The following is a 14,433-nucleotide window of genomic DNA, read 5'->3' as shown; positions in this document are numbered from 1 at the left end:
TGAGGAGGGGGCGGAGGACCTGGACGAGTGGGTACAGGGTCACCACGAGCGACTAAAGGCCGCTGCGGAGGCCGCCGAGGCCACGGCGAAGCAGGCGTCTCATCGACGCAAGAGGATTTACGACAGGAAGAGCAGAGGTGCACTCTTGCGGGCCGGAGACCAGGTCCTGATACGCGACCACCGAATCCGGGGCCATAATAAGATACAGGACAAGTGGGAGCCTACGTCTTATGTGGTGGTTAAGCAGAGCCACGAAGGGACGCCCGTGTTCACGGTCAGGCCCGAAGCAGGGGGTCCAGAAAGGACCGTGCATCGAGACCAGCTCAAGACCTGTCCCTTCCCGGCCTCCGACCCGAAAGTGCGGGCGAGGGCCCCTCGACAGATCCCTGTGGCACCGCGTAGCTCGTCCGAATCAGACATCGGAGATGCTTTCGAGTGCCGTCGGGAACCGCATCCTAGGGCGTGTAACCACCCCAGGCCCTTGCGGGACGCCCCTGAAGAGGCAGCGGACGCCGAGTCAGAGGTGGAGTCGACCCCCTCGGGAGAGGATGGGGAGGACGGCGGAGACGGAGTCGAAGAGGAGGCCGCTGGCGGTCCACCGATGGCCCCAGAGGGCGAGGCTGTGGTCGATGACCCGCCGACGGGCACTGAAGAATCCGACATGGAGTCGGAGGTGGGGGAAGTGGAACCCACCCGGCCCCAGAGGAGCACCAGAGGTCGGCTACCCGCTCTGTATCGCCAGGACTACGTGCTCAAGAGTGTGTTTGTTGAACAGTGTTTCCAATTCATGAAGGAGTGTGTGAAACTGTTGGCATAATGTGTGACTGTCGATCTATGGGTGAAACTGTTGGTCTCAGGACCGTTTTCATGCATGCGTTGGTTGGTGTTTCATTGAATAAACTTACAGAGGACTTAGCAAGTTCAAAGTGGGGGGAAATGTGCTGACTTGCCTTTTATCTCCCCTTGGTGCACCAAGACATATTAACTAGTTTCCATTGATATTCCCTCGAACAATGACGCGGGTTTCTCCTTCTCTTACCGGCTGGAATATGGATTATAAACAGTAAACTGGATCATATTCTATCCACCCAGTGCTTCCTGTGGGGCTAGTTGGCGGTACCAGCAGGGGGCGGCAGTGGCAGGCGGAGCGTACGAGAGAGACGGAGAAGGAAGCAAGTCAACAGGAACGGAAGTGAGGAGGGCCAGCCTCTTTGGCGTTGAACGTGAACCGAGAAGGACGTGTGTCGTTGAGCCCCGTTGTGGACCACACGGGTGAACGTATTGAACTTGAGTATATTACGGGTTATATCAGAAATATAAGCGTAGTAGCGTGTTGCATGTCCCCACTAAACAACCCTAGTGATACTACGAGTTATTCTAGAAGACAAGCGGTATAGCCAAGTGTTGGCTTATGTTAAAGATATCCCCTCCAGTGAGGTGCCCAGCCAGCGTGGCTTGAAGAGGACCGGTGTTTAGAGGCACCCTGCGTCATTGTATGTTGCGGCTAGCAGGAGGGCTGTCTGGGACCCACAGAGTAGCTTCAGTTAAGGTAGGGCCAGATTATTGTCGCGCGTCGACCCAGCACCGGCCGTCAACCGCCTGTCTTCGCCGGCGTTCGGCATCTGCTCTGCACCGGCTGTCTTCAGCCCAGCACGGGAGTTTGTCCCGTCCAGCAGAGGTCGCCATCACCCAGCACGCGCTCTCAGCCCGCTACTGCTCCCTCTGCTCCAGCCCCGCTTGCTAGCGCCCGCAACGAGAGCGTTCAACGCCATCTTATCACCCGGACAGTGGTGGTGCGGCGAGGCCACCATCTTGGTTGAGTACATTAGAGCTTCGGTGCTCAGGATCTTATTGCACAGTACACAGTGTGATGCGGCCTACGGGTGAAGCTAACGTTGCTAACTACAGTTCATAGGGGTACCCCATAAACATTACATGCCGGCATTAGTATAGGACTTTTGTTTTGGTAAAGTGGGCCCACCTTTTTCATTTCCTTTGAGTGTGATAACATGTTTGTTCTTTAATAATAATTTCCCATCTAATTAACCCTTCCCCTGCGGGAAGGTTATTGACCAGTGGTATCATAAGTAAAGCCTTAGAGAGGTACTATCCTTACCATATAATTAAAGCCTGAGAGGGGTATTATCCCTGGTACTAACCCAGACGTGGGTGATGAGTCAAGCACATTGGTGTATTATATAAGTGTCTAGAAGGTATTGAGTTACAACTTGGGTAATGGTAAGATTCCATTCTATTTAAACCATTGCCATTAAATCTTTGTAACTGAACAGTACAATTAACTATAAAGAATTAGTGGGAGTTCTGTGTGCGTGTCCCTTCCTGAGCCTATAAACAACTGTTTTGGTGTGGGTAACATTAATACCATTAACCCCTTCCTATCCAACTCTTCCCTTTTTACTGTAAGGTTTCTAATGTCACTGAGGGAGGGTACTGCTTGCGGGGGGAACTATTTACAATTCAATTTATTTACAATTCAGTCACTAGGTGTGGGAGGGTTAAAGGAGTAATTGGGGGAAGTGAGAGCGAGTTGGGGAGTACTGCTGACCGCCCTGGAAGGGAGAGGAAGACCAGAGTACCAGACCAGGTTGGTAAATCCCGGGCCCCATCCACTCCCACTGCCAGCCTCCAGTTGACGCTCCAGACCCAAAGACGAAGGTGCAGTCAGACAGAGCTCTACTGTGTCTCGCTACCCAGTGGCTGTGCACACCCGTTCCCACGAAGCAGGGATAATCCACCCTGCTACACATACATTCATGATTTTGATTCATACATCCCCACGTGGTGTTTCATTGGAAAGCCACACTCATTGGCTACAACAATCCACAATAATTTTCGAGATCGGATCTAGATTGACGGAGCTACTGCGCCAAGAGTCGAGAGTGGTATTTTGCGCAATACTGTGCACAAGCCTCAAATACCGGCATGTAACTCGAGAACCTCTGAACGGATTTAGTCAGATTTCATCGCTATCGACAGGCAACAAATAAGCCTTCAATTCGATATATATATTGTATTACAAAATATGCACAACCGAGCCACTAGGGGTCACCAAAGTGCCGGTGGGCAAATCGTCCTAAAAACGTCCCATATGCGGGTCGGCGCATGCTAAGAGGCTGGCCTAGCTTGGCACAAATGAATGGAAGCAGATACGGATCAGCTAGCCTAGCTTAAAAGACATTTTTAAGGTGTTTTTGGCCATCAGCGCTAGGCTAGCTGGTCCGTATCCACTACCATTAATTTGTGCTAAGCTAGGCTAGCTTGCAGCCGGATAGCTTTCTACTGAATGCACAGAGAGGAAATTGGTATCTTTGTTTTTGTATGACTCTGGATGAATGAATGAATGAAAACTTTATTTAACAGATTGCAGAATGGGTACAATACAGTACGGCTCAATACATACAATTGTTAAGGGGATGCAGACCTGAGAAAGACGTTAGTCTTGTTTCCATCAGGGTCCCCCATTTTCAATTCATATAGACATTTATGACATACACAACATACATGACATTTATGGCATAGGGACATATAGGTATTTAGTACTGATACATTTGTGACATAAACGGTATTCAAATATACAGTACTGTTACCCCTAGATCCTGACAGAGTATATACATATGATGGGGAGGGGACTGTACATTTGGAGGGGGTGGGTGGGTGGGAGAGAAATATACATACGGCGGGGAGGGGATATATACATGCGGTGGGGAGGAGACTGTCTATTAGGAGGTGGTGGGGGTTTTGGGCATTTACGGTGGCCAGTTTCGAATTGCAGCCTCCCGTAGGTGCTCTTTAAGAGCGGTTTTGAATGTGGGCAGGGATTCACATTCCTTTACAGCTTTGGGTAGGGCGTTCCACATTGTTGTGGCATAATTGCGAAACGTGTTTAGTCCCTTGTTTGAGCCGAATCTGGGTTTAACATGATTTGTTGAGCTTCCTCTGGTGTAGTGGTTGTGGTATTCACTGACCTTTGGGAAGTATTTTGACATGTACATGGGCACCCCGGTCGTATAGTGTATCTTGTAGACCAGGCCCATTGCAAGTTGCTGTACTCTGTCGTCTACTCTAAGCCATCCTAGGTTGTCAAAGTGGGCAGGGGTGAGGTGGGTTCTGGGGTTCAGGTCAAGTAGTAGTCTGACCAGTTTGTTTTGTGATGTTTGTAATTTTGTTTTAAGCGCCTGAAGTATCTTTCTTGGCTTCATTCATCTCTATCTAAATGATCGTATAGTTTTCTATTATCACCCTTCTCCTGCATTGGTTAGGTAGTTCTCAGATGTTCGGTTCAAGTGAGGGGAGACGGACAACGTGGTCAAAATCAACTGCGGTGTTTATTAATACCACAGCTTAGGAATCAACAAGTACATCGTCTCTTTGGTTCAATCTAATTGTCTCTTTCATTCAATCTAATCGTCTCTCGGTGCTGTTCGCTGTCTCAGGTTGTCCATGGCAACAACGAGTCCTCTCTTAGTGGTTTGCTGGTCTGGTTGTCAAGGCAACCTGGTCTCCGTGAGTATCGGTGCTCAGCAGAGAGCGCTCGTTTTTCGTATCGGCGGAGTCTGCTATGAACCTCGGCTCGGTCATCTGGTCTCAAATGGCTCTCTGTGTCATCGGCTCTTCAGTAGCCGGCTTGGCGAGTCTCAGGCTCGGCTCTCGAGTTCTGTGTGGCTCGCCTCTCAGGGGTCCGTCCCCTGTGTGTCTCCGGGTCTGTGTCAGCGCTTCCCCAGGTCCCTTCTGGTGTGAATCGTGTCTCCTTCGTGTTGCCATCAGCCCTTTTTATCAGAGGAAGAGAGAGAGAGAGAGAGAGGGGGAGAGAGAGAGAGAGAGCATCCCTGCCTGCCTATTCACGTCCATACGCTTTCCTTATTTGGCCATATTCCAGCAGGAACTTGTCTGCGGGTCTGGTGACAACACGTTACACAATTTCTTCTGCTGACACAACCGTTTGGGTCTGGTGACAACGGTTTTCACAGTTTGAATCTGCTGACACTTTACTTGATGAGGGGATCCGTTTCACTGAGAAATACATCATCATGCTTGTGACAAAAATGTTTACCTAGTGTAGATAAGAACCAGACTACTTTCAGACAGCCCAGACAACAAACCCTATATATCCGTCCTTTAATAGAACACTTTATTTACTGATTAAATAATGTGACCAATATTTGTATAGTTTTACCTTCTAGTATTTAAGAGTTTCTATTCTTTATTGTGACTAAGTTATTCTAATTGTTCTAAGAGTTATGCCTACATGTAACTTTATTAGTTTTCTCTATAATCTTGAGGTCTAAAAACCGTCTAGTCTAACTATTAGAGTTAATGTGTACCTGGTGGCCTTCTACTGTGTAAGGGGAGATTTCCAAATAGTCTGTGTCACCTTTCTGACCTCTGGGTCTTCGTCAGCAGCTGCCGTGTTGTAACCTGAAATTCCTTCCTTAGGGTAAATATGACCTTTTTTGATCTCAACGGTTATTCTGAGTTTGGTTCCTGTTTCAACGATAATGATTTCCTCTCTTGTCAGTTGGAGGTGGCCTAAACCACAGCTGCTAACCAACCAGTGGAATGTGCATTAACATCATAAACAGTCTTTTGCCCTCCAGATTGTCCTCCATTTGGCTGAGTGCAGGGTGATCTCCCTCTCAAGCCTAGGGTCACAAAAATAACTCACATGGGGATATCTAAATGGCCCTTCTATCAATCAGCATTTTGTCTTTCTAATCATTACCTTGTACATTTCAGTTGGCTATGTTCATGTTTTCATTTAGAAATATACGACAATCCACCCTTAGGGGGTTTAATAACCCACTATACAACCTTAATTTTCTAAATTAAACATGTTAAAAATCATAATCATAATTTTTGCTAATATTTTCTAAAATTTTCAAAAAAAATCCAAAATTGACCCAAATCGAACTACAAAACCCCTTTCCATCTGTACAGTTACAAAATCATCATTTCACCTACCTCTTCTTCTTGCACAGTTATACACATTTATCAGTTATTATTACGACATCCAGTCTAAGAAAGCTGTTCCTGTTTTTACAAGAAACACTCTTTCAATAATAGCTTTGTTGTTTAGACTATTTTTTATCCGTGTAATTAGCTTAAATGTCTATTTTGTGTAATGGACTCTGCAAGAAAAGATTAATACATCACACCACTAAAAGATTAACTCTCTAAACATTTGAGGGAAATTCAAACAAGCAACATAAATTATTTCTTCTCCTTGAAAAGACCACTGAGGCCTCAATTATCCTTCGCTTTCATCCCTGTCAGTTATCCCTATTCCAACCTCCTAAGGCCTTTACTGCTAACTCGTTTTTGACCGTTTTCTTCTTGTTGTATCTTGTGCTAATCACCGCCTCTTCTTCGTTGTATGCAGGTCTCGGTACTGCTCCGATTCTCCACAGAAGGAAACGATTTTCCCTCTGTCCTTTTTGCATTTTGGATTATTATTTACAAAACACACAATAGATTGGAAACATTTATTTTCGCAGATACATTCTCTACTGTTCTGCATTCTGACAATACATTTTTCTCCAAATTATTTATCTATGTATTTCACAGCTTCTTAAGTTATTTATTCAATCAAATCAACTTTGTCTCATTTCTTTTTGTGCTGTACTGTTTTACTAGATATGCAATATCTCAAGATCAACACAACTACCACTTCCACCCTTGACAGTGGAATAACCATTATTTCACTTTCAAATACCTTGTTTCCCGACAGCTCCTCGGTCCGGACAGTCAGCTCTAGACGAGGCCAATCACCAACAGAACCTACGTGCATGGTCAACAAACCACAGTCCCTTTAAACACACATCACACACACTCCGCCAGCTTTCAACAAGCCGGTGCAGAGCCTCCCATAAGTCAATCATCAAATTCACATGTCTGCACTCTACACGAACACTAACTGGCCAAATTGCGACCAAAAACCTACAGAGCTTCCTACAGACAGAGAAATGTTCCCCCAACCCTTACCATAACCCAAAAAGTGACACAACCGCCCAGATTCTACATCTGGACTCTTAATGAGCGGAAAACAAACCATGAACCAGCTCCCGTCCATTCCCAGTTTCCAGCTCATTATCTCAGACCTCCTACCAGTCTCGCTGTGTCACCACCACCTGCTATCCCTGACCGGCGAGAGAACTCCCCCAGCCAGCCAGTTCCTATAACTATTAGAGTACCAAACAAAAACAAACAAATTAACAAACAAAAAATTGTGAGCGCCTACATGCTACACACCCATCAAACAGAACTTAGAAATCCAAAAAGAAATAAAATAAGTAATGAAATAATAATTGTCGTGTTTTATATTTTTTTTTTTTTTTTTTTTTTTTTTCCTTAATTCAACTTTGACCACCCTTTGATCAAGTATTGTAATCACTACTATAAATAGTCCTTTGTTTCTAACTCTGTCTAATATTATATGTTCCATTTTTCCTGTCTAAAACCATAAATTTTGTTAGTTTAGATTAACCCATGCAATTTTCCCAGTTACTTCATCCCTCTATAGCCCCAACTTACCCTGGTTAGTCTTCCAAACCATTTTAGTAACTCGCACACCTAATCAAACCTTATCTATGTATCCTCATCTCTATCCTTATTCTAATCAGTCTCATTTTCCATTTTAATTTATCAATAACTCTATTTACTCGAGCACCCAAAAGGCTGTTTTTCCGCTTTGCTCTTAATTAACCGATGACCTATGCAGACACCTCCTCTGAAAATGTCCCAACTCTCCACATTTCCAGCAACTCTGTTTTCTGATGGACTCTCGCTTCTATCGGACTTTTGCTGAGCCCTCCACCCTTTGTCACATGACCGAGCGAAATGGCCAACCTCCCCACAATCCCAGCACACAGCCGACGCCGGCCATCCCAGGGGTTCCAGTTTACCACGACTCCCACAGTCTCTCTGCTGGCATCCCACAGTCCTCGCCAGGTCCACCCCTCTCCTGTCCTCTGGTCGCATGTCCTGTTGCCTGGAGGAGAGAGGGGCATACCTGTCCTTTTCTGCTGCCTCTCCTCGGGCCTTCTCTTGTTGGGAGGGGCCTGGAAACTCACCCCTCCTGCGGTTCCGTTCACCCTGTCGCGGCCCAGTTCCCTGTCCGGGCAACAGAGCACAGGGCATTCTTTGATCACAGCGGCCTAGGTCAGACGCCCGAAGCATGATCTCAACAGCTGTCGCTTCTAGCAGCGCAGCCTTTCTTGCCAGTTCTCGTTCCAATCTCTGAGTCTCGTGTGCGGCTTGACCGATCTCCAGCTGTGTCTTCATCAGATCCCGATGAACTGCCTCGTGTTGTTCGAACGCTGTCACAAACGCTCTCTGTTGTCTATAGTATGCTGCCTCTTCCCCCATCTCAGCACTGGCGGTTTGACGTCCCATCGCTGGGCTCCGCCTCTCATCTTGGCTTTGGTGCTGAGGGCAGGGTGGACATGGGAAACGGGTGGGCTGTAGAAACTGTTCGTGTATTCCATACCTGCTGTCGGTCTCAGTTCCAGCCATCCGGCCAGAGTGGACTTCGTGGGACTGCTGTAACCTCAGTCTCTTTTTCTGCCCCTTGGTTAAACCGCAGTCGCCTGCAATGGACACTCCAGCTTGAATCGGTTCTGGTTGGAGTAACACCGTTGTCACTGGTTCACTCCCCTGTATTGGAACCAAAGTCAACATTTCAAGTCCTTCTGTCGTACTGGTCACATGAGAGAAGTCCCAATCAATCAGATCATCACTGGTAAAGTCTATCTGGGAAATGTCTGCAGAGGCTCTCGGCCTTCTCCCCCCCAATGGCCTGATCACTAAAGCCCTTTTCCATATTGTCGTTGTTGTTATTCTATTATTATTGCATCTATCGCTTCAGTTATTCCTATTAATGTTCCACTAAGGTGAACTTCCTATGTTACTGTCATTCACTTCACTCTTTCAAACACTCCTGTAACACCGTTTGAAAAAACAAGTTCCTCTGTCTTTCACTATTTCCACTTACTTGAGTTAAAACACTCACACTGTCAAAATTGTACTGTGCAGACAAGGATTGATAACTGGCTTATCATTCATACTTATACCAAGGCTCATTACAGCCGTTTTCCCTAGATGGTTACGGAAGTCGTTAGAGCTCCTGTCCGGCCGAGCACCTGTACAGAAAGAAAGCAAAAACATCCAGACTTAATACAGTGGCATTTCCCTATTATCTCCACTCTTCGTTATGCATTGGAAATGTCGGGCAACACTATACTAAAATATTTAGAGAGACACAGTGTGATTTGTTTGAAAAAATAACGATACAGCTTATCTTGTTTTTTGTCCGTTCCTTCAACAGGAACACTGGAGGTTTCCAATCCCCTGTGTGCTCTCTCCACCTGATTTTCTGGGAAATATAATCATTAGTCCCCTTCCTATCCATTGTCTAATAATCCTTTGTAAACCTGGTCCTTCATCTGATTCTAACCTCTCTTTGCTTGATGAATCTGTTTATCCTAATCTTATTTCTTACTTTAAAATGCCCGATTAGCGTATCGACTAAATGTATTATTCGCTTTTGCTTCACACTCCTCATACAACCTTCGCTTTCATTCACACTCCTCATACAACATCCATTACCCCCCACAACACTTAATAAAAATTAATTAGTGTTGCTACTGCTACCAACCACCAATCAGGGAAAACAATAAACTTTTAGCAACTTAGATCACTAAAACCCTGACCGACACATAGTACAGCTGGCCACGTTAATAAATTCATGGACACTCACACTATGCCACCTGCAATATTCACCCAGTTCCCTGAATACACAAAGAACCGTCAACTCACAGCCCAAAGCGTCCTCCCTTCAGTTTCGAACCTGAACGGAAACACCCCAAGCCTTATCACACCAAGAATATCACAAATCATCCTACCACCACCTGCACCCAGACAGGCCAGCCCCCATCCGGTATCTACTTCACATACACAATAACAACGCAGTTCAAACAAACCTACAAACCCACAACCCACAACATACGCCGCAATCTAGGGATGGAGAAATACAAGGAGAGACAGAGGGGGGGCGAAGGGAAAAGAAAAAAGGAGGGAGGGATACAGGGATACAGGGAATAAGGGGAGGAAGGGGGGGGGGGGGCACACAATGCAACATTAACTATTACCAAACCCGTCTAAATCAACCTTAACTTTAATCAGACCAAAAGAATGACCATGAATATTCTATTCATCCTTATGTAATCCTATTTTAGCAAGTAACATTATTCTAATATAACCAATATAACCAATTTTAATATAACCAATACTCCACGCCCATGATGAATTGAAAATGGGGGACCCTGATGTAAACAAGACGAAAGTCTTTCTCTGGTCTGCATCCCCCTAACAATTGTGTGTACTGAGCTGTACCGTATTGTACCCATTCTACAATCTGTTAATAAAAATGTTCAATCAATCAATCAATCAGGCAATCTATCCTAAACAAAACTCCCTTTGTGCACCCGTCATCTCACAAAGTTAAGCTGGGAGACAGGGATGGAGCGGAGGGGGGCGGGGGTGGAGGAGGGAGGGAGGGAGGGAGGGAAGGAGGGAGAGAGGGAGGGAGGGAGGGAGGGAGAGAGAGAGGGAGGGAGGGAGGGAGGGACAGGGAGGGAGGGAGGGAAGGAGGAAGGGGAGAGTGTGAACGAGGGAGGAAGAGACAGAGGAAAAAAGGGGGGGGGGGGTTTCACGCAACCAAAGTCACAAACAAACTCACACATCTATCCCATACTATCCCACCAGCGCCATTACCCCTGGCCCATAACAAATACAGACCTATAATCAAACCAGTAAACACACCCATCATCAACAACAGAAAAAACCGATAAAAAGAACTCACAAATTCCCACAGATTGCCGCGCTTCAAAACCTATAATAATCACAACTGTTCTCTATTGTTTACTGCACCTCGTTCCACCTGTAAAGGTGAAACTATAAAAGAGGCAACAGCGCCCTCCGCTGGAACGCCTCGTCCATCACCAACGCACCACAGCACTCACCACTTCCTGTAGGAGGCGCCCACGCCTCCCCCGCAAGCGCGTCATTACGTAACCATACCAAGACGCGAACTCGACGTTCCACCTCGACGTTCCACAAAACAACAATTCCCAGAATCCTCTACACCGGAAGTCCCTGTCCTCCGCCCCTCTAAGATCCCGCGCCAGCAAAGAGTAGCAACACGCGAGATCCTCCGAGAGTTCAATCATGCTATATTGTTAGCACAGGTAGCTTAGCATCTTAGCTTCGTTAGCTCAGTACCGCTAGCACCAGCTTAGCCTAGCACCCAACATCACTCATCCCAAACGGCCCCCTCTCCTGTTGATCCGAGCGGCACAACACATCGCAACGTTTACACAACCCCTGCTATACCTCCTAACAACCTTAACCCTATCTAGCCCCCGTTCACAGAACATATATCCTTATCTTTATCCCAGTACGCTCGCCCGATTGGCCCCGCCTGACTGAAATACACAGTATATTAAACGCACCCCAAGCTCCGACGCTCCCAGCGACGTCATCAGCTCCAAAATCCCCGTTTTCTTTGATCGTTACTACATTACTTTTAGACTTCCACACCACCGTTTTGAAAAATTCCAACGCACACTACACATCATCTAGGTTCCATCACACTTGCCATTCATTCAATTCACTCGACAACGCAACACAGCGACTGTAACTGAGGGGTACAATTCCCTGACTGTATTACTAGATATGATACTTACTACCACTACCTTTGTACTTAATATTCGGCCACCCAGTACACGGCATAAATATATTATGATGAACACTGTCACGTAGATGAAACGGATCCAACACAAATGTACGAATTAGAAATAGGTCTTTATTTCTACACAGCGATGGTGTGTAGAGCAAGCACTTAATCAAATCAATCACATTTATGAATGGAAATAGTATGCACTTTTATGGCAAGAGTATTCGTCGGTATATCAATAGAGAATGTCCAATCTCTGAAGGCGCAGGTGGTACATATACGACCTGGAATAGTTTAAGGAATAACAGCAATGATACTTTAATGATTATATACTGGATACACTAGAGGGGGTTAATCCGGTCGCTTGTAAGCCGACAGGAGTAGGAAGGGGGGGGGGGTAGAATCCGACTGCCTCATCCGGCCAAGGGTATCCCAGGTGAACCCACTGTAGTGCCGTTCAATGTGCCGGCGATCCTTGGACCACAGATGAAAGCAGGTGGACTCTTTGTGGGCCGGCGTCATCCGGTCCACGGAGGAGAGACGTGAAGCGACCTCGTCTTGCAGAGCGTCTCCTCACCTTGCGTCCTCTCCAGGGGGGGGGGTTCCAACACACGGCAGTGTCGGGGGTCTTTATCCATGGAATAATCAATGTGTACAAAGCATAATCCGTGCCTGGGAAGGCGGGCTGTCGTCGGTAGAATATACAGGTCCACTCGCTCGTCGGCTCTGGGGCTCCTCGGGTGCAGCTTCACGTAGGGTCAACCACCCTGGGTAAGCAGCCAGTTCTCTGCCCGAAACGATGGGGTACTGACTACGGTAGTATTCTCACCGCACGAAGCACTATATATTAACAGACTATTATTAGCTTAATAGACTACGTCCAACTCGACGATATAGTGCCAAATATGACTATTCAAATATTAATATACACGATGTCTCAATACCGATGGTAGACGAACTTGGCCTTACTCCCACACGTGGCGTCGCGGGGAGGCTTTACGTCTGTGACTCTATTGGAGGGTAAGAAACTGGACTGAAAAGGAAGTCCTACTTTAGTAGCGCAGTATATATACGCACTATGAACAAATAGTCCCATTAGTGGTGCGGTAGCCAGATTCCTACGCGGAACTAGGACTTGTTCGTACATGTGGAGCGGTACGTTTGAACTGGGTCTGAGGGGTATGGCAGCCTGGCACCAAGGTCTCGACCAATAGTAGAATGGAGACTATTATGGGATGTTCAGTAGGCCAGAATGGATATTCAATGCATATTGTACAAGGAATATACAAGGGATATCAGGGAATATTAGAGAATATACAAATACAATTAAATATATATATATAATAAATATATATATTCGGTTTAATCTGGCCCTTCACAACAGCCACCCCCTGATTGGTCCCAGACCTAATCAGTTAAACAGAGACAGATTAATCGCGTTGTCTATTTACACATAAGGGTTTGCTGTAGGGGTCAGTCAACTTCACAAAGTCATAGGGTTGTAGGGTCATGGTCATCATCGATTGTGTCTGGGAGTCGAGGCAGTTCTATGAGCCTCGCCACGGGACGGGTGTAAGTGCGACCCTGGACGAGCACTTCAGCTGCTCGGACCTTGCCGTCGGCACCGGTGATCACTTTGCTTACGCTGCCGGCCGGCCACATAGCTCTGGGCAGTGATTGATCAATAATCATGACGACTGTTCCTTCTGTCAAATTGTCTCTCTCCTTTACCCACTTCTGGCGGGTCTGTAGAGACGGTAGGTAGTGCAGTAGGAAACTGTTCCAAAACTTGTCGGCTAATACTTGGCTGTACCTCCACATTCGTCGGCCGTTCGCTTCTTCAGGCCGGTACATTGTCTGGGGTAATGCAGGATCTAGCCGCCCCATCAGGAGTGTGTTGGGGGTAACTGGGTCGATATCCGCCACATCACTGGAGACATATCCGAGGGGCTTCGAGTTAAGTACTCCCTCAATCTCCGTGAGGACTGTCATTAGGACTTCTTCCGCCACAGTCTGGGCCCCAAGTACTGCGTACAGGGCTGTCTTTATGGAGCGCACTTCTCGTTCCCAAGTGCCACCGAAGTGGGGTGCGTTTGGGGGGTTGAATTGGAAATCAACCTGTGCTGGAGCGAGGTGGGTCTTAAGTTCTGGGCCCATAGCTTGGAAGCTCTCTCTCAGCTCTCTTTCGCCGCCTTTGAAGTTTGTCCCATGATCGGACAATAGGGTAGACGGTCTTCCTTTCCGTGATGTGAATCTACGGAAGGCCATAAGGAATGAGTCTGTGCTCATGGTCGGGAGAAGCTCGATGTGTATCGCTCTGGTGGTCATGCATTTGAATACAATACCCCACCGCTTCTCGGTTCCTCTTCCTTTCTTTATGTGCAGCGGGCCAAAGCAGTCCATACCCGTTGAGTGGAATGGCTTGTCACCGATTCGGAGGCGACATGGAGGAAGGTCAGCCATCCTTGGTATGCTGGGCTGCGCGCGCCACTTGCGGCAGTCTAGACATGTTCGCTGGAAGCGTCGTACCGCCTCTCTTCCTTGTAGGATCCAGTAACGACGTCTGATTTCCGCGAAGACTCTTTCTGCGGATGTACATCCTCATCGTATTTCTTTATAATCAGCTCTGTGACCTTGTGTCGGCTGTTCAATACGATCGGGTATTTAATGTCATCCGGTAGATT

At 46.9% G+C, this 14,433-nt stretch overlaps 1 protein-coding gene across 1 annotated transcript in view; it reads left to right on the top strand.

Moving 5' to 3' along the window:
• Window positions 1–601: 601 nt before the first annotated feature.
• Window positions 602–14,433, top strand: part of LOC311226704 (zinc finger protein RFP-like) — a gene marked incomplete at both ends in the record, with an annotated part of 31,083 nt that continues 17,251 nt past the window's right edge. The window contains one exon of the mRNA XM_084312116.1: window positions 602–673. Coding sequence (XP_084168242.1) covers window positions 602–673 — 72 coding nt within the window. The remainder of the gene's footprint in view (window positions 674–14,433) is intronic.

This window comes from Notolepis coatsorum (assembly GCF_963971535.1).
Source record: "Notolepis coatsorum genome assembly, chromosome: 4".
NCBI lineage: Eukaryota > Metazoa > Chordata > Actinopteri > Aulopiformes > Paralepididae > Notolepis > Notolepis coatsorum.
The sequence above is the reverse complement of the archived record's forward strand: the minus strand, read 5'-3'. Positions and strand labels throughout refer to the sequence as shown.